Here is a 17,087-nt window from a genome sequence, read left to right as displayed (position 1 = left end):
GTGCAGGTGTCCGTGGGTGGAGGGAGCATGAGCCCCCACAGGGGACAGCAGCTTTGCAGGGGCCAGGGGGCCTCCCGTGCAGCCCCTGGGACCCGGCTCCTTGCCTGAGGCTGAGCTGGGCACCGCTGCCAGCCAGGAAGGTGGGCCGTGGTACAGAAGGGGCTGAGTGACGGGGGGTCGTGGTACACATGTGTCCCCAGCCTACTCCTGGCTGTCCTCACAGCCCAGTCCAGGCTCCTCTCCCCTGGGCTGGGCTTTATCTTCTAGCCCAGCTGTCAGTGAGCGTGAGCGCAGCCATGCTTTTGTAGGGGTGCAGATGAGGGGGCCCCATGAGGGCCAGCATCCAGCAGGGGTGCCCTCCAACAGCACCCTCCCCCACCAGCCAGCCCACACCCAGTGCGCCCCTGTGCCCTGCTCTGCCCTGGCCCTTGCGGAGCAGCGGCGGGGCAGCAGCCACTTGTTCAGTCCTCACCCCCATACTCCCCCGCCCCTCCAGGCGCCGCCACCCTAGTTGCAGGTATAAAACTGGACAGGACCTGGCCTCCCTCTGGGTGTGGAGCTTGAAGGCCACCCCAGGGCTGCTCTTGCTCAGGCTCAGGGACACTGGGTCCTGATGAGTTCATTTGTCTACTTAAGATCGTGTTTCATTTGATGCTTTTAAGGAAAGAATCGTCGTGGAGAATAACAACATTTGTTCACTCGTTGGCCAGGGTCAGTGGACATTAAATTTTCACTTAGGTTTCAGTTCTTTTTATCAACTATTAAGTTTCCTTTGTCCTGCAATCCCAGCCACCTGCCCCGGCCTCCACCTTCGGGCCCCTCACCTGGCCACACCTGTCTGTTGAGGCCTTTGGACACCTGCTGGGCCGGGCTCAGGACTTGTGGCTGGGGACAGCTGGGTTGATGCTGGCCAGGGCAGCTGTGGGCCCTTTGTCCCCGAGGGAGGGCCCTGATCCCTGTCCCGCCCCAGTGCCACCAAGACCACCACCGCAGGGCAGCCCATGACGGCTCTGGGGCGGCCGCCTCCCCTTCCTGGAGCCTTGGGGCCCTCCTCTGTGAAGGGGAGACAGGCTGCAGTGCTCGGTGCTGACTGCACAGCTGTGGGTTGCGAGCCCGTGATAGTGGGCCCCGTGCCGTGCCGAGAGGACCAGCCTGCGAGGCCGCCTCCAGGTGCGCGCGCGCCCCCACCCCACCCCACCCCCGCACCGCCTCCCTCCCTCAGGCTTCGTGGAGGAGGTGGGCAGCGCCTACGGGGAGGGGGGACTGGCACTGGCTCTGTCATCACCACACTCACCCTCATGGAAATGAGAGGCTGTCATGGAAAAGCCCCTGGACCCTCCCTCTCGCTGGGCCAAGGCTCCTGGGACCCCGTGGGAGGAAGGCACAGCTCCGAGGCAGGGGGGCCCCAGAGCACCACCCTGAAAGCTTGTCCCAGGAAACCCAAGAAAAGGGGCTCTGCTACTTACCCTCTTCCCTCCCTTCCCTGTGGTCCTGCGGTGGGTTGTCAGACGGCCCGGGACCTGGGGCTCAGCCCTGGCACCTTGGACAGGTGGCCTCTGAGTCTCTGCCTCTTCTGTGCCAGGAGTGGCTTGTCCCTATCAGACCTGAGGGCCTGGGCCGAGCCTGTGCCCACCCAGAGCCACAGAGCAAAGGTCACTGCTGTTTGCCCTGTGCACACATCACCCCCTTGTCTGGGCCTTTCCCAGCCCAGGCTCAGCCCCTGCTGGGCGAGGTGGCTTCAGGAACGTGACGTGCATCACGAGCCCCACATTCTCATGGCCTCGTTTAACCCCACCGCCCCTGACACCTATTTTTACTGCAAGCTTTGAGGTGCAGAAACCACAGCTTAGGAGCCCTGGGGACTCAGGCAGGGTCCCCACAAGTGAGGGCCACACCAGATCGTGTCACAGCCGTTTGCTGTCACGTGGTGCAGGGAACTCCTGAGCATTTCAGGTTAGGAATGGCGGCTAAAAGCCACTACTTTAAAAACCATTTTCCACCTGAACCTTCCTTAATGCAGAGGACACAGCCCAGGTCAGCCGTGTTGCATTGTTGCATCAGCCAGATTTAGGAGCGTAAAGTAAGAATGAGGGAGGAGGATGCTGGGAAGTGTCAGCTAATTTCTGGGAGGGACTAGTGACAGGCAGGCCTGCCTGAGGCCGTCGATCCCACCCAGGGCTCCCGTCTGCCTTCTACCTGAGCTGGTGGCTACATCCAGTTAATGAGTGGATTTATTTCACTGGGGCATAGTCCTCAAATTTGAAGTTGCATTTAATTAACGTAGCTGGGGAAGGAAGCCACCTGGGGTCTGCCAGGCCTCCACTGGTTCTTTCCAGAAAAGAGAAAGGGTGAGCAGGGGGCCTTTCCCCTGCAGAGGAGCGGAGGGGCAGTGGGCGAGAGCTGGTTTGTGGAGGGAGGCACTCGCGCAGGCCCAGGCCACGCTGGTCTAGGTTTAACCAGCAGGCTTCCAGGAAAAGGCCCTGGCCGGCTTTCTCCTGGCGTAGGTGCTCCTGGGCGCCGACTTCAGCACCACGAGGACGCCGAGTGCAGAGCCACGTGCTGACTCGGCAGCAGCCGCCCAGAGAGTTTGGATGGTGACAGCCGCCGGCCTGCGGTGCTGCCTCCGTCTCGATGGAACTACTCAGCTGACCAGGGTGGCTATATCACCGTGGTCCCTGGGCACTTAACTCCCACGCCCCTGAGCATCTCAACAGATGCCCTCGGCTAGGGGCTGGGGGTCTTACCCCGGAGCCCAGGCATACAAGTTCGTTGAGCCTGGCTTAGCTGCCGGCCTGTGTCCCCCACCTCCACTCCCTTCCAGGTCAGGGGAAGCTACCAGTGACTGGTGTGATTTTGTGTCAGATATGCCTGAGCGGTACCTGCCTGTTGACTCCCTCGAGCTGGGGCCTCACCTTCAGCCCCCGTTCCAGGCACCAACATTGCTCCGTGGCCCTACTTGGCTTGTCACATGGGTTAATGCTCACAGACTCCCTCATTTGCCTGTTTCCTCTGTGGACTTCTAGAATATTCTCTGCAAAGGGGCTTTCTACCTTCAGGCAGTCTGGTAGGCTGTGCGGGAATCCAATGAATTATGCCAGAACGTTGAGTTGGGTGCAAACAGGTGAACAACTGGCTCATGCTCCAAGTGGCAGGCCCCAGAACGGAGCCTGGAGGAAGGTGGGCCGTTGTGATAGTACCTAGGAGGTTCACGTTCATTCCTCTAGAAGAAAATCTGCCATGCAGCCCAGGGGGCACCTGGGATTGTGGCCCTTCTGAGAGTCAGGGATGCGTGGCGCTCGGCCTTTGGCCTGGGCCTGGAGGTCCGTCAGATCCGTCAGGCAGGGCCCGGCAGACGAGGGCCCACCGGCGGGCTGGGCGGACCGCGGGCTCACTCTCCGCCCCGTCCCCACAGTGCTGCTGACGGCTGTGAACTGCTACAGCGTGAAGGCCGCCACGCGGGTCCAGGACGCCTTTGCTGCCGCCAAGCTCCTGGCGCTGGCCTTGATCATCCTGCTCGGCTTCATCCAGATCGGAAAGGGTGAGTGCGGCCTCCGGGCCTGCTGCGCGGCCAGTTGGGTCCCCCCACCTGAATGCCCCCCGCCCTGCTGTGCTAGCACGTAGGGTTTCCTTTGAACTGGTGCACGTCAGCCGGTCACTCCATCCCAGGAGAGGCACCGACACATTGTTAGACTGAATGTCACCCAACAAATTGAATTGGTCCTAGAGTGGCGTGTGAGATGGATCCGTCCGTGGCCCGGAGCCCCGTGCTCCTGTCCACACATGGTGACGAGGGGCTTGCGGGGCAAGCTTCGCACTGTTCCCGGCATCCCGGGGGGTGAGGAGTCGGGCTCCTCTTGCCCGTTACGGCCGTAGATCTGGCTCACAAGCACACCAAGTGCCCAATGGATGGATTGTGGCCACCCCACAGGGGGATGTGGAACCCCCAGCGCCCAGCAGGTCTGATTGGCCATGGGTAAGCCTGCCCTGCCAGCACCCACTGTGCTGACCTCTCCCACTGGGACCGGCCCCTCTGTCCCACCATGGGGGACGCCCACACCGTGGCGCTCAGGGGATGCTCCCTCCCGGTGCTGGGCTCGCTCCTCGTGAATGTGCTGTGGCTCGTCATTCTGTGGGTGGGAGTGGGTGGGGTCGTCCCCTGTTTCTGGCCACCAGGGGAATGCTGTCAGGAGCATTCTCATAGGTGCTTCTGGGTGAACAGTACAGTTTCCCCGGGGGGGGGGACAGTGGCCCAGAGTGGGCATCTGCACGGCTTCCCCAGATCAGCGATCCCACGGGGGCCGGACAGGGCCCTGAGCCCCTTCAGAGGAGGTGGCCATGAGGACACAGCCAGCCCCCGACAGCCCTGTGTGTGCTGGGCGGGGGTGGGAGGGCAGGTGGGACTCAGGGCCTCACTGGCGTCAGGTTCCGCGGAAAGTCCTTGAAACAGCGCCGGCGGGTGGCCTACAGGCAGGGCCAGGGTGTGCCCTTGGTCAGTGCCCTGCTGCTCCCCACGCGGCCACCACACCGAGAGCCCTTCTGAGGCTTTGGGTCCTGCCTCTTCTGGAAGACAAGACCTGTTTCCTCCCTTCCTGCTTGGGGGCCCTGGCCAGGGCCTAGTGGCCCCCAGCCTCATGGAGAGCTCCGCCAGGCAGGACCCGTGGTAGCAGGAAAAAGCCATCTTGTGCCCACCAGACTTTGTCTGGCCGGGAAGTCGGTCATTGAGAGGAGGCGGGCTTGTGAAGGTATGTGCTCGGCTGGGATGATCAGATACAGATGGACGAGGAATGTGGGGGGCTTGACTTTTGTAAAAACGAACTCTAGTAGGGATAGCAAAGAGCTTTTGTTCAGCCTGCATACACAATATGCTTACAATTCTGTTGCTGTCAAACATCCTCCCCCTGAAGCGGTTCATTTCTGAACTGGGGATAACAGTACAGTGTCTGCAAAATTCCTGTCTCTTGCTTTTCTTCAAAGATTTATTTGATTCCCAGATGAATGGCTTCTCCCCTACAGGATGCATTGTTGAGAACGTTGACCTCTTTCTCTCATGAGGGAGTCAGTGGTGTGACCCCACCTCCCAGTGGGGCAGGGACCCGGACCCCACAGACCCCACTGATGGTGGCGGCGGGAAGGCCCAGGCCCTTCAGGCAGCAGCTCAGCTCACAGGTGCTCTGCTTGGCCACTGGAGAGCGTGGCCCGCCACCTCACAGACTGGTCCTTGCCTGTCTCTCCTCTGCCCTGGCTGCCCCAACCACCCAGCCCTGAAGCCAGTTTCCTCCTTGGCTCATCCGGCACCGGTGGCCCGGGGCTGCCAGCCTCAATTTCTTGCTGCCAGGCCCCAAGCAGCCCAACCCCCACTCTCCCCGTTGCCCTTCACCAGAGCTGGTCAAGTCCCTGGGCACGGCTCTGCCGTCCAGAGCTCGCACTGTGCTCGGGACACCAGGCAGCAACGACCTGTGAACGGGAATCACAGATGGGGCTGCAGCCACGTCAGGAGGCCCCAGAAGGGCAGGCCTGGGTGCGGGCAGGCAATGTGACACAAGGATCTGGGGCCATGGTCTTAGGTGTGGCGGGAGCCCCGGCTGCCCTGTGGTCCCGGAGGTGGGCGTGTGGGGTCCGGCCCACACAGGGCGTGTTTTTGCCCCTGGCATCTTCAGAGGGGGCACTGAATGCGAGTGGTCACAGTGTGTGGGGGTGGGGGGCAGCATGGCCAGGGGGGCCTCAAGAGAGAAGCAGGCAGGCGTGGTGGCTCAGGATGTACCTGTGGGCCGTCCCCCCCCTTCCTCTGTCCTTCTTTTATCTGTTGGCCCCTCACCTATGACGTACAGGGGCCACGGCCCCACGGCCCTGCCCTCAAAGTCCTCACACTGGTGGGCATTTCCAAGACTGGACGGTGGAAGTGGGGTGTGGAAGGCCCATCCCTTGTGCCCAGGTCCCTCCCAGGGGGCACACACACCGGGAGCCTTGAGGTTTTGCGCAGGCTGCGGCATCAGTGCGGGAGGGGCTCACGTCCCCTTGAGCAGTTACAGAGCCCAGATAAAGAGGTCCAGCGGAAAGCCTTCCTCCCGCGTTGTGCGGGAGCCGGGTGCCTCCCCCGGGGGAAGGTCGTGGGCGGAGAAGTCTCCCCCGTGCCCCCAGCTCACACAGGCTCACCCTGCCGCTGGGATGTTGGCCCCCCCGCCAGGAGACCTAGGCGTGGTTTGTACTGTGAGCAGAGGCTCTTGGGCCCTGTGGGCTGTCTCCTGTGTCCTGACACTGTCCCACAGTGACTGGGGGATCCGGGGTCCAGGGAGACCCCCTCCAGCTGGAGGAAGCAACGGCGTCCCTCGCGGCAAGGTGGGCATGTCGCGTGCCCCCAGGCCTGTTCTCCCCGTCGGGAGGACCTCGGGGCAGGTCTCACGGGGGCTGCCTGGTGCTCTGCACTGGCCTTCTGCCCTGGGAGGCAGGGACAGGGCCATTGCCGGTGGTTGGTGCCCCCAGGCTGGTCTGCTCCTCACTGAGCACCCAGTGCGGCTGGCCACAGGGCAGACCCGGGACCCCCAGTGGGGCGGGCTGTCCCTTCCTGTGGGCGCCCTTTGGTGGTCCTCATGGAGTCGGGCCTGCCCGGCTTGGAGCTCAGTCTGTGTCCAGAGCCCCCACAGATCTGGGGTCACGTGTTTTGCCTGGGCCGCCCTCACGTGAAATCCAAGGCCTGAGAGTTGGGCTCCCTCCCGCTGCCGCCCTGGGGTGGGCAGCCACAGAGCCCTGTGCTGGGCAGTTAGTTCCCAGGAGTCCTGGCGGCCTGAGCAGTGGAGAGCGGGGCCTTCCCAACCGGGACTCGAGCTCGGAGCCCATCTGAGGCCAAGGGGCTGCCTCCTGCAGGCTTTAAAAGACAGGTGACGGCACGGACAGACGCCGTGGTGGTGGGTGAGCACCACGCCTCTGAGTCTCCCCAAGCCCGGATTCCTGCCCCGTCGCTGTTCCTGGATACCAGGCATGCAGCCTGGGGCAGGGCCAGAGCAGGAGGGAGCCTTCCTGCCTCTGGCCCCTGCCTGCATCCTCACATGGCCTCCTGAGGCTTGGTGTGGGCGTGATGTTGGCAGGGCCCCTGTTGGGTGCACTTGGTGACGCAGAGGGCCGTCACCCAGGGTTACAGTGCGGCTGGAGGCGGAAGGTTCCAGCATGGTGGGCACCGCCTGAGCCCGCAGGCCGAGCCTGGACCCACGAAGCCCTGGTGAGCAGTCGAGCGGGCCTTCCCCCCGACGCAGAGGCTGGGTGAGGCCTCGGGATGCAGGGCCCGGGGAGCACTTGTCCTCTGATCGAGGAGTCCGTGGGCTGACGCATCCCCGGCCTGGTGCTGGCCCCGTTTACACGCCACCGCTGGGCACCCCGCCAGGCTCCTCGCCAGGCTCCTGCTGGCCAGGAGGCTTCTCCAAGGGCGGGAGTGTACCCTTCACCCGGTCAGTGGTTCCCACGGCACAGCCATGTGACTCAGGGATCGTGGCTGGCTTTCCCTGAAATCAACTCCCTGGGGCCTTCCGAATGTTCCTGCCCCAATCACCCTGGTTCTGGGGGTGAGGGGCAGTCTGTGCCTGGCTCCCAAGACTGCCGTGCTCTCATATACCTGCAGGCCCCTGGGGAGGGCCTGTTGGCGGCTGTGTTTTAGGGCAGACCTGCAGGTGATGGGCTTCTGGGCCCACCAGGGTGCAGGCCGCCTGCTGTTTAGGCAGCAGGTTAGATGCTGCCGTGGGCTTTGCAGAAAAGGCCCAGAGAAGGGGTGGTGGCCCAGGGCCGTGTAAACTGGGGTCCCAGGATGTCCACACCCCAGTGCCGCTGCTGGGGGGAGGACCCCCACTTCCTCCATCTGTCCGTCATGACAGCTTCCTGCCTGCCGTCCCAGGGCCTGGGGGCTGTGTGGACTGCACAGGGCCGGGAGCCCAAGCTCCTCTGTCGGGCTGTCGCAGTCATTCATCTGCGTCTGTCTGGGCCCCAGAGCTCTGCTGAAACAAGGATATGATGCCCCGGTTTGGGGTTTGTGGGAGAGAGGCCGGGAGCCGCTGGCGAGCCAGGCCTGGCTGTGGGAGTGGCAGCACGTGGGCCAGGCGTCCATCATCGCCTTGCGGCCCTCCTGCCATCTGGAGCCATCTGCCGCGGGGCTGTCCCGCCTACTGCACGGTGTTGAGCAGCACCCGGCCTCCACCCGCCAGCAGACACCCCCAGCATGGCAGCCCTGTCTGCGGGTGGAGCTGAATGCCCCCTGGCCACTGGGGCAGGTGGGGGGGTGAGAGCACCACGTGGAGTCCGGAGCCTGTGCTCCGGGAAGGCGCCGCCTCCTATCCTCCCACCCCCACCCTGCTGGCAGTGGGGCACCCCTCCTGCTCCCGCCCCGTGGTGGCCATGGGCCATCAGCCCGAGCAGCTGCTGCTACACATCATCAAATGGAGCAGGGCAGCCTCACTCCACGGCCAGAGGCAGGCAGCCCTCCCAGCAGCTCCCCAAACCACCTTAACTCCCACCTGTTCTTAGGGCTCTTGCCCTGGCTAGACACCAGGATGCGAGGGTAGGCAGAGCGCAGTCCCTGAGCAATCACCCGTCTCCTTCAGGCATGCCAGCCCCAGGGGGCCCAGTGCCGCACCCAGCCAGCAGGCCTGGCGCCCGCTCCACTGCCCCCAATGAGTAAGGCTGGTGTGCTTGGCCAGCGTTGGTGGGTGTCCACTGGGGATGCAGGTCTCCGACCTGCGCTGGCGTCCTGCACAATCTGAGGCCGAGCCCGGGAGCTCTGCCCCCCACTCCTGAACCCCTCCCTCTGTCCTGGTTCACAGTGGGGTTCGCCGTGTCTGTGGGAGGCAGGCGGCAGGGAGGGGACAGGGTCGGGACAGCCCAGGGGAACTTGGAGCAGCCAGGGGCGGAGGGCAGGGTGCAGGCTCGCCAGACCCTTAGGAGCACCCGCTCCAGAGCAGGCCTGGGTGGGGTGGACAGGGGCTCGCGCGCAGTTCCCAGAGGTGAGACCCGTCCGCCCCTCGCGATCCCAGGTGTCCACTGCGTGCCTGGCAGCTCCCCGCAGCAGAAGTTCTGGGCAAGGCGCTGGGGGACAGCAGAGCGCTGTAGGTGTAGAGGAATGCGACTTCCAGAACGTTCCATGGGGGTGGGGGTCTGCTGGAGAGAGTGCAGAGGGGCCCTGGGCACTCTGCCGAGGCGCTGTGGAAGGTGTGCTGTCCTGGGCCGGCCCTGTCCACTGCCCGCGTGACCGGGCAGTCCTGGGACCTGGGCCTCAGGGATCACATGCAGGGAGCAGGTTGGGGGGAGGGCCGGCTGCCATGGAACCTATTCCGGTCATGAGACCGTGGCCTCATCTGGGAGTGGGGGCTGCGTGGGGCTCACGTCCACCTCCCAGCCTGATGGAGACCAGAAACCTACTAAGCAGCCCAGTGGGGCCAGGGCAGAGCCCAGAGACAGCAACCGGGGGTCCCTCCCCACCCCACCTCACCTCCGTGTTTGCTGTGGGAGACCCGGTGCTGCCTTTGAAGTGCAGGCTTTGGTCCGGTACGATGGCAGGGTTTGGGACCCTGCCTCACCCGGGTCCTCTCTGCGCCCCTCCTGTCATGTTCCTGGGGTGACTGAGACAGTCACCCTGCTGAGTGGCATGGACTCCCTTGAGGACCTCAGGTTCCCATGGGGTCCTCCATCCCCCCTCCCCAGAGGAACCTGCAGACCTGCTGGTTTTGGGTGGGTGACTGACCTGTGTAGAGCCCCAGGGTCACATCCCAGCCTGGCCCTGTGGGATCTGAGCCAAGCTTCTTAGCAGGACAGAGGCACAGACCCTATTATCTAGAGCCAGAAGGGCTGAGAAATGGTCCCCAAACTAACAAGCAGCCCACGCCAGAGGAGGCCATGTGGCCACAAGCCGGGGTCACCCGGGACCATTCCAGGGGGAAATGCTCGGTGGGGAGAGACGTGGGCTCAGCTTGGCAGACCCCGGCCCCCACACCTGTGTCCAGGGGTCCAGGTGGAGGGCCCAGGCTCAGATGCCCCCGGGGTCCTGTCCAGGAGGCAGTAACTCACTGTCCGGGTGGAGGAGGCATCTCCAGTGTCATGGCACAGCGGGCACTGTGGTCCCCTCGGCCGCAGGTGATAGCAGGGACGGATCTGGATTCTGCCAGCCTCCGGGGAAGGGTGAGGACTCATGCCCAGGCCCCTGACCTGAGGCTCCATCAGCACCCATCCTGACCTGCACCCGCCTTCTGGGCATCTGCTTTTCAGTGTGTGGATGAGCACCTGTGCTCAGAACGTGGACGAGGGACTGCAGAGCTGCCTTCTCCCCCCTCCGGTGGCCAGGGGCCTCTCGCAGGCCGTGTTCCTCTCTCAGGCTCGCACACTCACTCCTGCCTTACCGCTGGCCTTGCGCAGCCTGGAGAATGGGGGCGGGTGGGGGGGGTCAGCTGGCTCAGCACGGGTGTTTCATTTGTAGCAGTGAGAAGGTTTCAGCACCACGTTTTCCTTGGGTACCATGTATTTTGCTCCAGGAACATTTTGGAACTTGTGGGACCCCCGTGTGGCGACCTCTAACCTGGCATTCCTTTCTGTCCCATTGGCCTTTTCCAGGTGATGTGCCCAATCTAGATCCCAAGTCCTCATTTGAAGGCACCGAGGTGGACGTGGGGAACATAGTGTTGGCGTTGTACAGCGGCCTCTTTGCCTACGGGGGATGGTAGGTTCCAGAATGTCTGGGTCCCAGGCCAGGGGCCCCGACGCGCCTGGAAGCCTGAGCCTCTCGGCCGCCCACGGGCAGTCGTAGAGAGCAACAGAGGGCAGCTGCCTCTCGGAGCTGCTCTGAGCCCACCCAGCCCAGAAAAGCTCGGCCCTCAGCGTTTTCTCAGCTCCTGTTGGCCCCTGAGAAGACGGCCCTTTGCTCAAGGCAGAAGGCACTTGGGCCTCTCCCTGCGGGTGAGGGGCCCCTGCCCACTGCTCTCCACCTGTTCTTTCCAGAATTGGGCCCCCAGCTGGGGATCTGCTCTCAGCCCAGGCCGAGCTGGCTGCAAGAATGGCTGCTGCAGGGCGGGCAGGGAACATGGGCCATGTGGTCGGCAAGGATGCCCTGGAGCACACTTGGCAGGGTGGCCCCCTCAGTGTGGGCACGTGTCCCATAAGGGCTGCCCCGTGCCTGACCCTGACCTTTAGTGCTCAGAGTGGACATTAGGAGCTGCACAAAGCAGGTCTGTGCCTGCAGAGGCACACGAGTGACGAGAGCCCTCGGGCTGAGCTCTGCGTCCGCCTCGGAGACGTGCTGGTTGCCCAGGAGAGGACAGTGGGCCAAGGGTGTTGGGCCTGCTTGGCATGAGGCGGGGGTCTACCAGTTTTCCATCGGAGGCAGGACCCAGTAGGTGTCCACATGCCCTCGAGCTGCTCACCAAGCAGGGCCATGGACAGGGGACCTGCTCTCTACCACCCAGAGCCGCCAGGAGGGGCACCCCAAAGTCTGTTCTTTTCCCCCGTGACAGTGGAAGGGATGTACAATTAACCTCTGCACTCTAAATTCTAGGAATTACTTGAATTTTGTCACCGAAGAGATGATCAACCCCTACAGGTGCGTATGTCAGCAGAGACAGGAAAGCAGGGGGCAGCCCAGTCCCGGGGGCCCCCCCATAGGCCCAGCCCAGCCTCAGACAGAAGGGCCTTGCTTTAGGGTCATGCCAGGTGGTGGGGGGGGCTGGTTTCTGGCCTCAGACTGGCGGCCAGGTCGCCTGTGACCTTGAACAAGACCCCGAGTGGGGTGGACAGGGTGCCGTTAGGCAGGCGGGCACTGGGGCTGGCAGGGCTGTCACTAGGCCACGTCCCCACAACTGCCCAAGCCAGGTGCTGGCTTCCGGCCACCTGCCAGTACTGGTGGCCAGGCCAGTGCAGGTCTCGCCGCTCACCATGCAGGGACCTCAGGACCCACCACCGTGTGTTGGGATGGCTCCTGGCTGCAGGTCTGGCCAACCCTCATGCCCCTGCCCCATCCTCCCAGGAACCTGCCCCTGGCCATCATCATCTCGATGCCCATTGTCACGCTGGTGTACGTGCTCACGAACCTGGCCTACTTCACCACGCTGTCCACTGAGCAGATGTTGGCGTCGGAGGCCGTGGCCGTGGTGAGACTGGCTGCCAACCCTGGCCAGGTCCCTGAGAAGCCTGCCCTGCCACCTCTGAGCCTGTGACACAGAGCAGGCTGGGCCCCTCGTCTGCGGACCGTGTTCCCACCCCAGGGGGCTGAGCTGAGCTCTGCTAAACCAGGGCCCGGTTCCCAAGCCTGGCTACACATGGGTTTCCCTGGGGTCTTCGAAAGTGTTGGTGCCCAGGCCATGCCCTCAATGGCCTTGAATTCGTAAGTGCGGTGGTGCTGGCCTTGGTGGCTTTGGAAGCTGAACATGGCAGTGTTGGGTCCATTGTGGACTGCAGTGGCTTGGAAGGCCCCAGCCCAGGCAAACAGGTCCTCAGCCCAGAGCGCAGGACATGGGGCTGGGCAGCCTGCCCCACCCACTGACCGGATACATCCTGAGCCCCCTTTGCTGGGCATTCTGGACACGGGGTTCAGAGGAGGAGCCGTGTCTCGGGGCCCCTGGTGATAGCCAGGAGCGTGCCTTGGCAGCCTCCTACACCAAGCAGGGTGGGACCCCAAGTAGAGCCTGTGGGGACCCAGCATCCGCCCACTCCGCCTTCCGAGTACCTGCTCACTGGGCCCCACTCTGGGCCCAGTGTGGGAGACCCAGCCAGTGACAGCAGCTTTCCCTCGTGGGCAGACACACTGGCAGGGACAAGGCCCAGGCCCCCAATTAGCCTGGCGCTGTGCAGGGGGCATGCCAGAGAGTGGGGGCAGGGCACGAAGTGCAGGCACCCTTCTGTTCCAAAGAAGGTCCTGTCCCGGGCACGCCCCCGCAGTCCAGACCCCGAGAGGCCCTCCGCATGCAGGAGGGCCATGCAGACAGAAGCGGGCAGAGGCTGTGAGGTCAGGCCGGGCCGAGAGGACGGCTGGGGCCTCGGGGCACAGCCTGCCGCCAGGTGCTGTGGGCACGGGGACCCACACTCTGTGTCTGTCTAGGACTTCGGGACGCGTCACCTGGGCGTCATGTCCTGGATCATCCCTGTCTTCGTGGGCCTCTCCTGCTTCGGCTCTGTCAACGGGTCCCTCTTCACGGCCTCCAGGTGGGCCCCCACCCGGGCCGCCCCGCCACGCAGACCCTGGGAGGGGGGAGGCCGAGCGGGCCGGCTGCGTAGCTGCTGTGCACACCACTCTCTCGTGTGTGCTTCAAAAGCCTGTTTTTTGTCAAGTTGAGTCACTTGCAGCTGTGAAAACATCAGGTCACAGGAGAAAAGGACAGGAACGCTCTTTCGGCCCCCCAGACCCCCTGCTGGGTCCCCACGCCCTGCCCAGGTGCCTGGGGTGCCACGGGCCCTGAGTTTCTCGCCGGCTCGGTTGATAAGGGATGAGAGGCCACGGGGGAGCCGTACCCTCAGGCGCAGGCCCTCTCGCCCCGGCCCTGCCCGGGGGCATAGGGCAGAGCCCACAGCCTGCTGCTCTGTCCACAGGCTGTTCTTTGTTGGGGCCAGGGAGGGCCACCTGCCCTCCATCCTCTCCATGATCCACCCACAGCTCCTGACACCCATGCCCTCCCTGGTGTTCACGGTAAGTCAGCAGCGCTGTCCGCCGCCCTCCGCCCCCAGGAGGGTCTGCCGGCTGGCTGAACTGGGACAGTCCCTGGGGGTTGTCCCGGGCTCCCAGCAGGAGGCGCTGCGTTGGGCCCTGCAGCCGCCTCTCCGCCCTCGGGCACCTTTGCCGCTTCCCCGCTCGCGCTGCCTATGTTCCCGGATCCCTCGCGCGCCGCTCAGGCTCGGGAGCCGTCAGCGCCGCGGCCCCCGGCTCTCACCCGCCCGCCTCTGCTCGCAGTGCGGCATGACCCTGCTCTACGCCTTCTCGAGGGACGTTTTCTCCGTCATCAACTTCTTCAGCTTCTTCAACTGGCTGTGCGTGGCCCTGGCCATCGTGGGGATGCTGTGGCTGCGCTACAGGAGGCCGGAGCTGCCGCGGCCCATCAAGGTGAGGCCGGCGCCCGCGCTGCTCTGGCCCTGCCTGCTGGCCCATGCCCGGCCAGCCACCCTGCCCAGACTCCATCCCCCTGGTAACCCAGGGCCGGGGCACCTTCTCCAGAGGTCTGGTCATGGCTGACAGCGTAGGCCTGTGACTGTGCCTCTGAACCAGACCTGGGGGGTCACGAAGCCAGTAGATGACGCTGGGAACGTCTTGAGGGCCAAGCGCACGCTCCAGGTACCGGGGCTCCCCACCAGACCCAGCAGGCCCCATATCCCTGCCCTCCTCGGGCACGTAATCCGGCAAGGGGCGGGTCGGCGCTCGGGAAGCCTGCGGACCCCAGGGCAGGCAGGGGAGGGCCTGACTGGCGGAGGCATGTGAGCGCAGGCAAGGGGCCACGTGCCCTCTGGGCAGGGCATAGCTGGGACTGGTGCTTCCTGACTGGTGAGGCATCACCAGGCTCAGCTGCCCGCTACACCCACCCTGGCCTCAGCAGCTCCGGAAGAAGTGGGGGTGCTGCTGACCCTGGCCTACAGGTACACTCTCTGACCCCATCAACTCAGTAGTGGGGACAGCTGCCTAGGGGTGACTTCCTCTCTCCAAGGGGGGCACTGATGGAGGCCACTCTCCTGCTGGTGAGGCCCTGGCACATCACAGGGCAGAGCTCAGGGTGGCTGCTGGCCAGCAGCTTGTCCCCATCCAGTTCCTGGTGGCATGTCTATACCTATTCACAGGCCTCCTCCAGCCCCCATCCGGCAGTCCCACAGAGGCCATCAGGGCCCCGCTGCCCTGCCTGGGAGGGAGACCTCAGTGCTATGGAACACCTTACTCCTGCCCGTGGGTGCTCTGTCCCCTATCAGCCTGGGCCCGTGGGCGCTCTGTCCCCCATCAGCCTGGGCCCGTGGGCGCTCTGTCCCCCATCAGCCTGGGCCCGTGGGTGCTCTGTGCCCTGTCAGCCTGGGCCCGTGGGCGCTCTGTCCCCCATCAGCCTGGGCCCGTGGGCGCTCTGTCCCCCATCAGCCTGGGCCCGTGGGTGCTCTGTGCCCCGTCAGCCTGGGCCCGTGGGTGCTCTGTGCCCCGTCAGCCTGGGCCCGTGGGTGCTCTGTGCCCCGTCAGCCTGGGCCTGTGGGCAGTCTGTGCCCTGTCAGCCTGGGCCCGTGGGCGCTCTGTCCCCCATCAGCCTGGGCCCATGGGTGCTCTGTCCCCTGTCAGCCTGGGCCCATGGCATGCTGTGTCCCTGTGGGGCTGGGCGGGAGGAGGGCATGCAGTCTGGTTTGACCTGGTGGGACCAAGCTTGCCTTTCATCTCCTGGGCTGTCTTGCCAGTGTGTAGGCAGCAGACCCCGTGTACAGGCAAGCCTGCCTTGCCGAAGGCCCAGTGCGTGCAGAGGCTGGAAGGCACTGCTGGAGCTGGGCCGGGCTGTGGGCGCCTTTCTGGCTCCTCTGCCCTGAGCCCTGCGGGGGGGCCTGTCTGCCAAATGGCCGTGCAGACTGTGGTTCAGCCTGTCCACAAAGGGCTCTCAGAACATGGTGCCCCCCTGCATTATTAGTGGTCAGCCCCGGTCCTCCCAGAAGCACCAGGCCCACTCCTCTGGGTGACCACGGGTGGGGTGCCAGGCCCGGGTTTCCACCGTGATGTAGGACCCAGTGAGGCAAATTTTCCCTGACCTTGGGAAGCCTGGAGGGAACAACCTGGTTATTTCTGTCCACCCCTCGGCTTCTGCACCTGGGGTGATTATCGCCCAGCACTGCGTGCAGAGTGAAGGGTTCACAGAGAACCGGGCGGGGGTGGGGGTCTCAACCGTCAAGCCCCAGATGCAGAGAAAAGCGGCTTAGGTCCGCCCTGTACACACTAGACAGCCCCGGGCAGGGAGGGGGAGTGGGCATGGAGCTGGTTTCACGGCTGGGCCGTGGGCAGGAGGCAGGGCAGGGGTGCCACGTGACCGGCAGCTGGCGCCAGCTCGGGCGACACGCACCGCTCCGCCCCTGTCCCCAGGTGAACCTGGCCCTCCCGGTGTTCTTCGTGCTGGCCTGCCTGTTCCTGATCGCCGTCTCCTTCTGGAAGACCCCCATCGAGTGTGGCATCGGCTTCCTCATAATCCTCAGCGGCCTGCCGGTCTACTTCTCGGGGGTCTGCTGGAAAAACAAGCCCAAGTGGCTCCTCCGGGGCATCTGTGAGTGTCCCCCGCAGCCTGTCCTTGCCCCGCAGCAGGTGGCTGGGAGCGGCCGGGAGGGCAGCGTCAGGCGCCGGCTGAGGGGCCAGCAGTGGGCGAGCTGGGCAGCAGGCACTGACGGCACCGACCGAGGGCCTGGGCATTGCGTGTCTGGCAGTGTCGTCCAGCCACGTATTGTAGGCGTAAGGTGCTCAGCTTGGCACCAGCTAATCTCAGAACAAGGGATTCCAGAAAACGAGGCTGCTTTTGCCAAGTAACAAAATCCCACCGTCTGTCACCAGCTTAAACACAGCCGTTTGGCCTAGACAGGCAGAGGAGCAGCATCTCTGCTCCACGGTCACAGGGCTGACGTAGACGCAGAGTCTGGGACCCTGTGCAGGGACTGTGGTCGACGGAGAAAGTCCCTGGTGGCCGTGGCCTGCACCCTGATGACCATCCTCAGGTTCTGATCAGCAGCTGCCTGGTGACAAGATGCCGTCACTTGTCAGAGAGTCGTGCCTGCGTCCCCGACCACGGGCCCCTTTTATTATCTCTGCACACGCCCCTGTGTCCGGAAGCCAGACCCCCAGAGCAGGTGCTTGGAGTCCAGGGTGACAGGTGTCCCCTGGCCCGCTGCTACGGCCTGTCTGCAGGGCCGCAGGCGTGCACTGTTACTGGGGCGGGTGGGGGGGGTGTGCTTGCGGCCAGTCCCGTTCGCCCACCAGCCAGAGGCTCAGGGTGGACCCTCAGGAAAGGCCTGTCCCAGTCCTCCAGCAGTGGGACTCCTGAACATGCTGGGGTCTGAAATAGGGTGAGGGTCGGAGCCAGCTGCTGCCCATTGCTGTGTCCCTCAGCCACACCCCCAGTGGCTTCCAGTCAGGGCAGACGTGC

The 17,087-nt window shown here is 64.4% G+C and overlaps 1 protein-coding gene across 2 annotated transcripts in view; it reads left to right on the top strand.

The window, feature by feature from the left end:
* SLC7A5 (solute carrier family 7 member 5) overlaps nt 1-17,087 on the top strand; it is a 30,315-nt gene that overhangs the window by 10,469 nt on the left and 2,759 nt on the right. Inside the window, exons 2-9 of one of the 2 annotated variants that reach the window (XM_036924204.2) lie at nt 3,413-3,538; nt 10,582-10,687; nt 11,519-11,563; nt 11,987-12,110; nt 13,058-13,161; nt 13,546-13,642; nt 13,904-14,053; nt 16,040-16,217. In XM_036924204.2, coding sequence (XP_036780099.2) covers nt 3,413-3,538; nt 10,582-10,687; nt 11,519-11,563; nt 11,987-12,110; nt 13,058-13,161; nt 13,546-13,642; nt 13,904-14,053; nt 16,040-16,217 — 930 coding nt within the window. The remainder of the gene's footprint in view (nt 1-3,412; nt 3,539-10,581; nt 10,688-11,518; nt 11,564-11,986; nt 12,111-13,057; nt 13,162-13,545; nt 13,643-13,903; nt 14,054-16,039; nt 16,218-17,087) is intronic. The other variant, XM_036924206.2, reaches the window with a different exon arrangement.

The sequence above is a fragment of the Manis pentadactyla genome, chromosome 15 (genome assembly GCF_030020395.1).
Source record: "Manis pentadactyla isolate mManPen7 chromosome 15, mManPen7.hap1, whole genome shotgun sequence".
NCBI lineage: Eukaryota > Metazoa > Chordata > Mammalia > Pholidota > Manidae > Manis > Manis pentadactyla.
The sequence above is the reverse complement of the archived record's forward strand: the minus strand, read 5'-3'. Positions and strand labels throughout refer to the sequence as shown.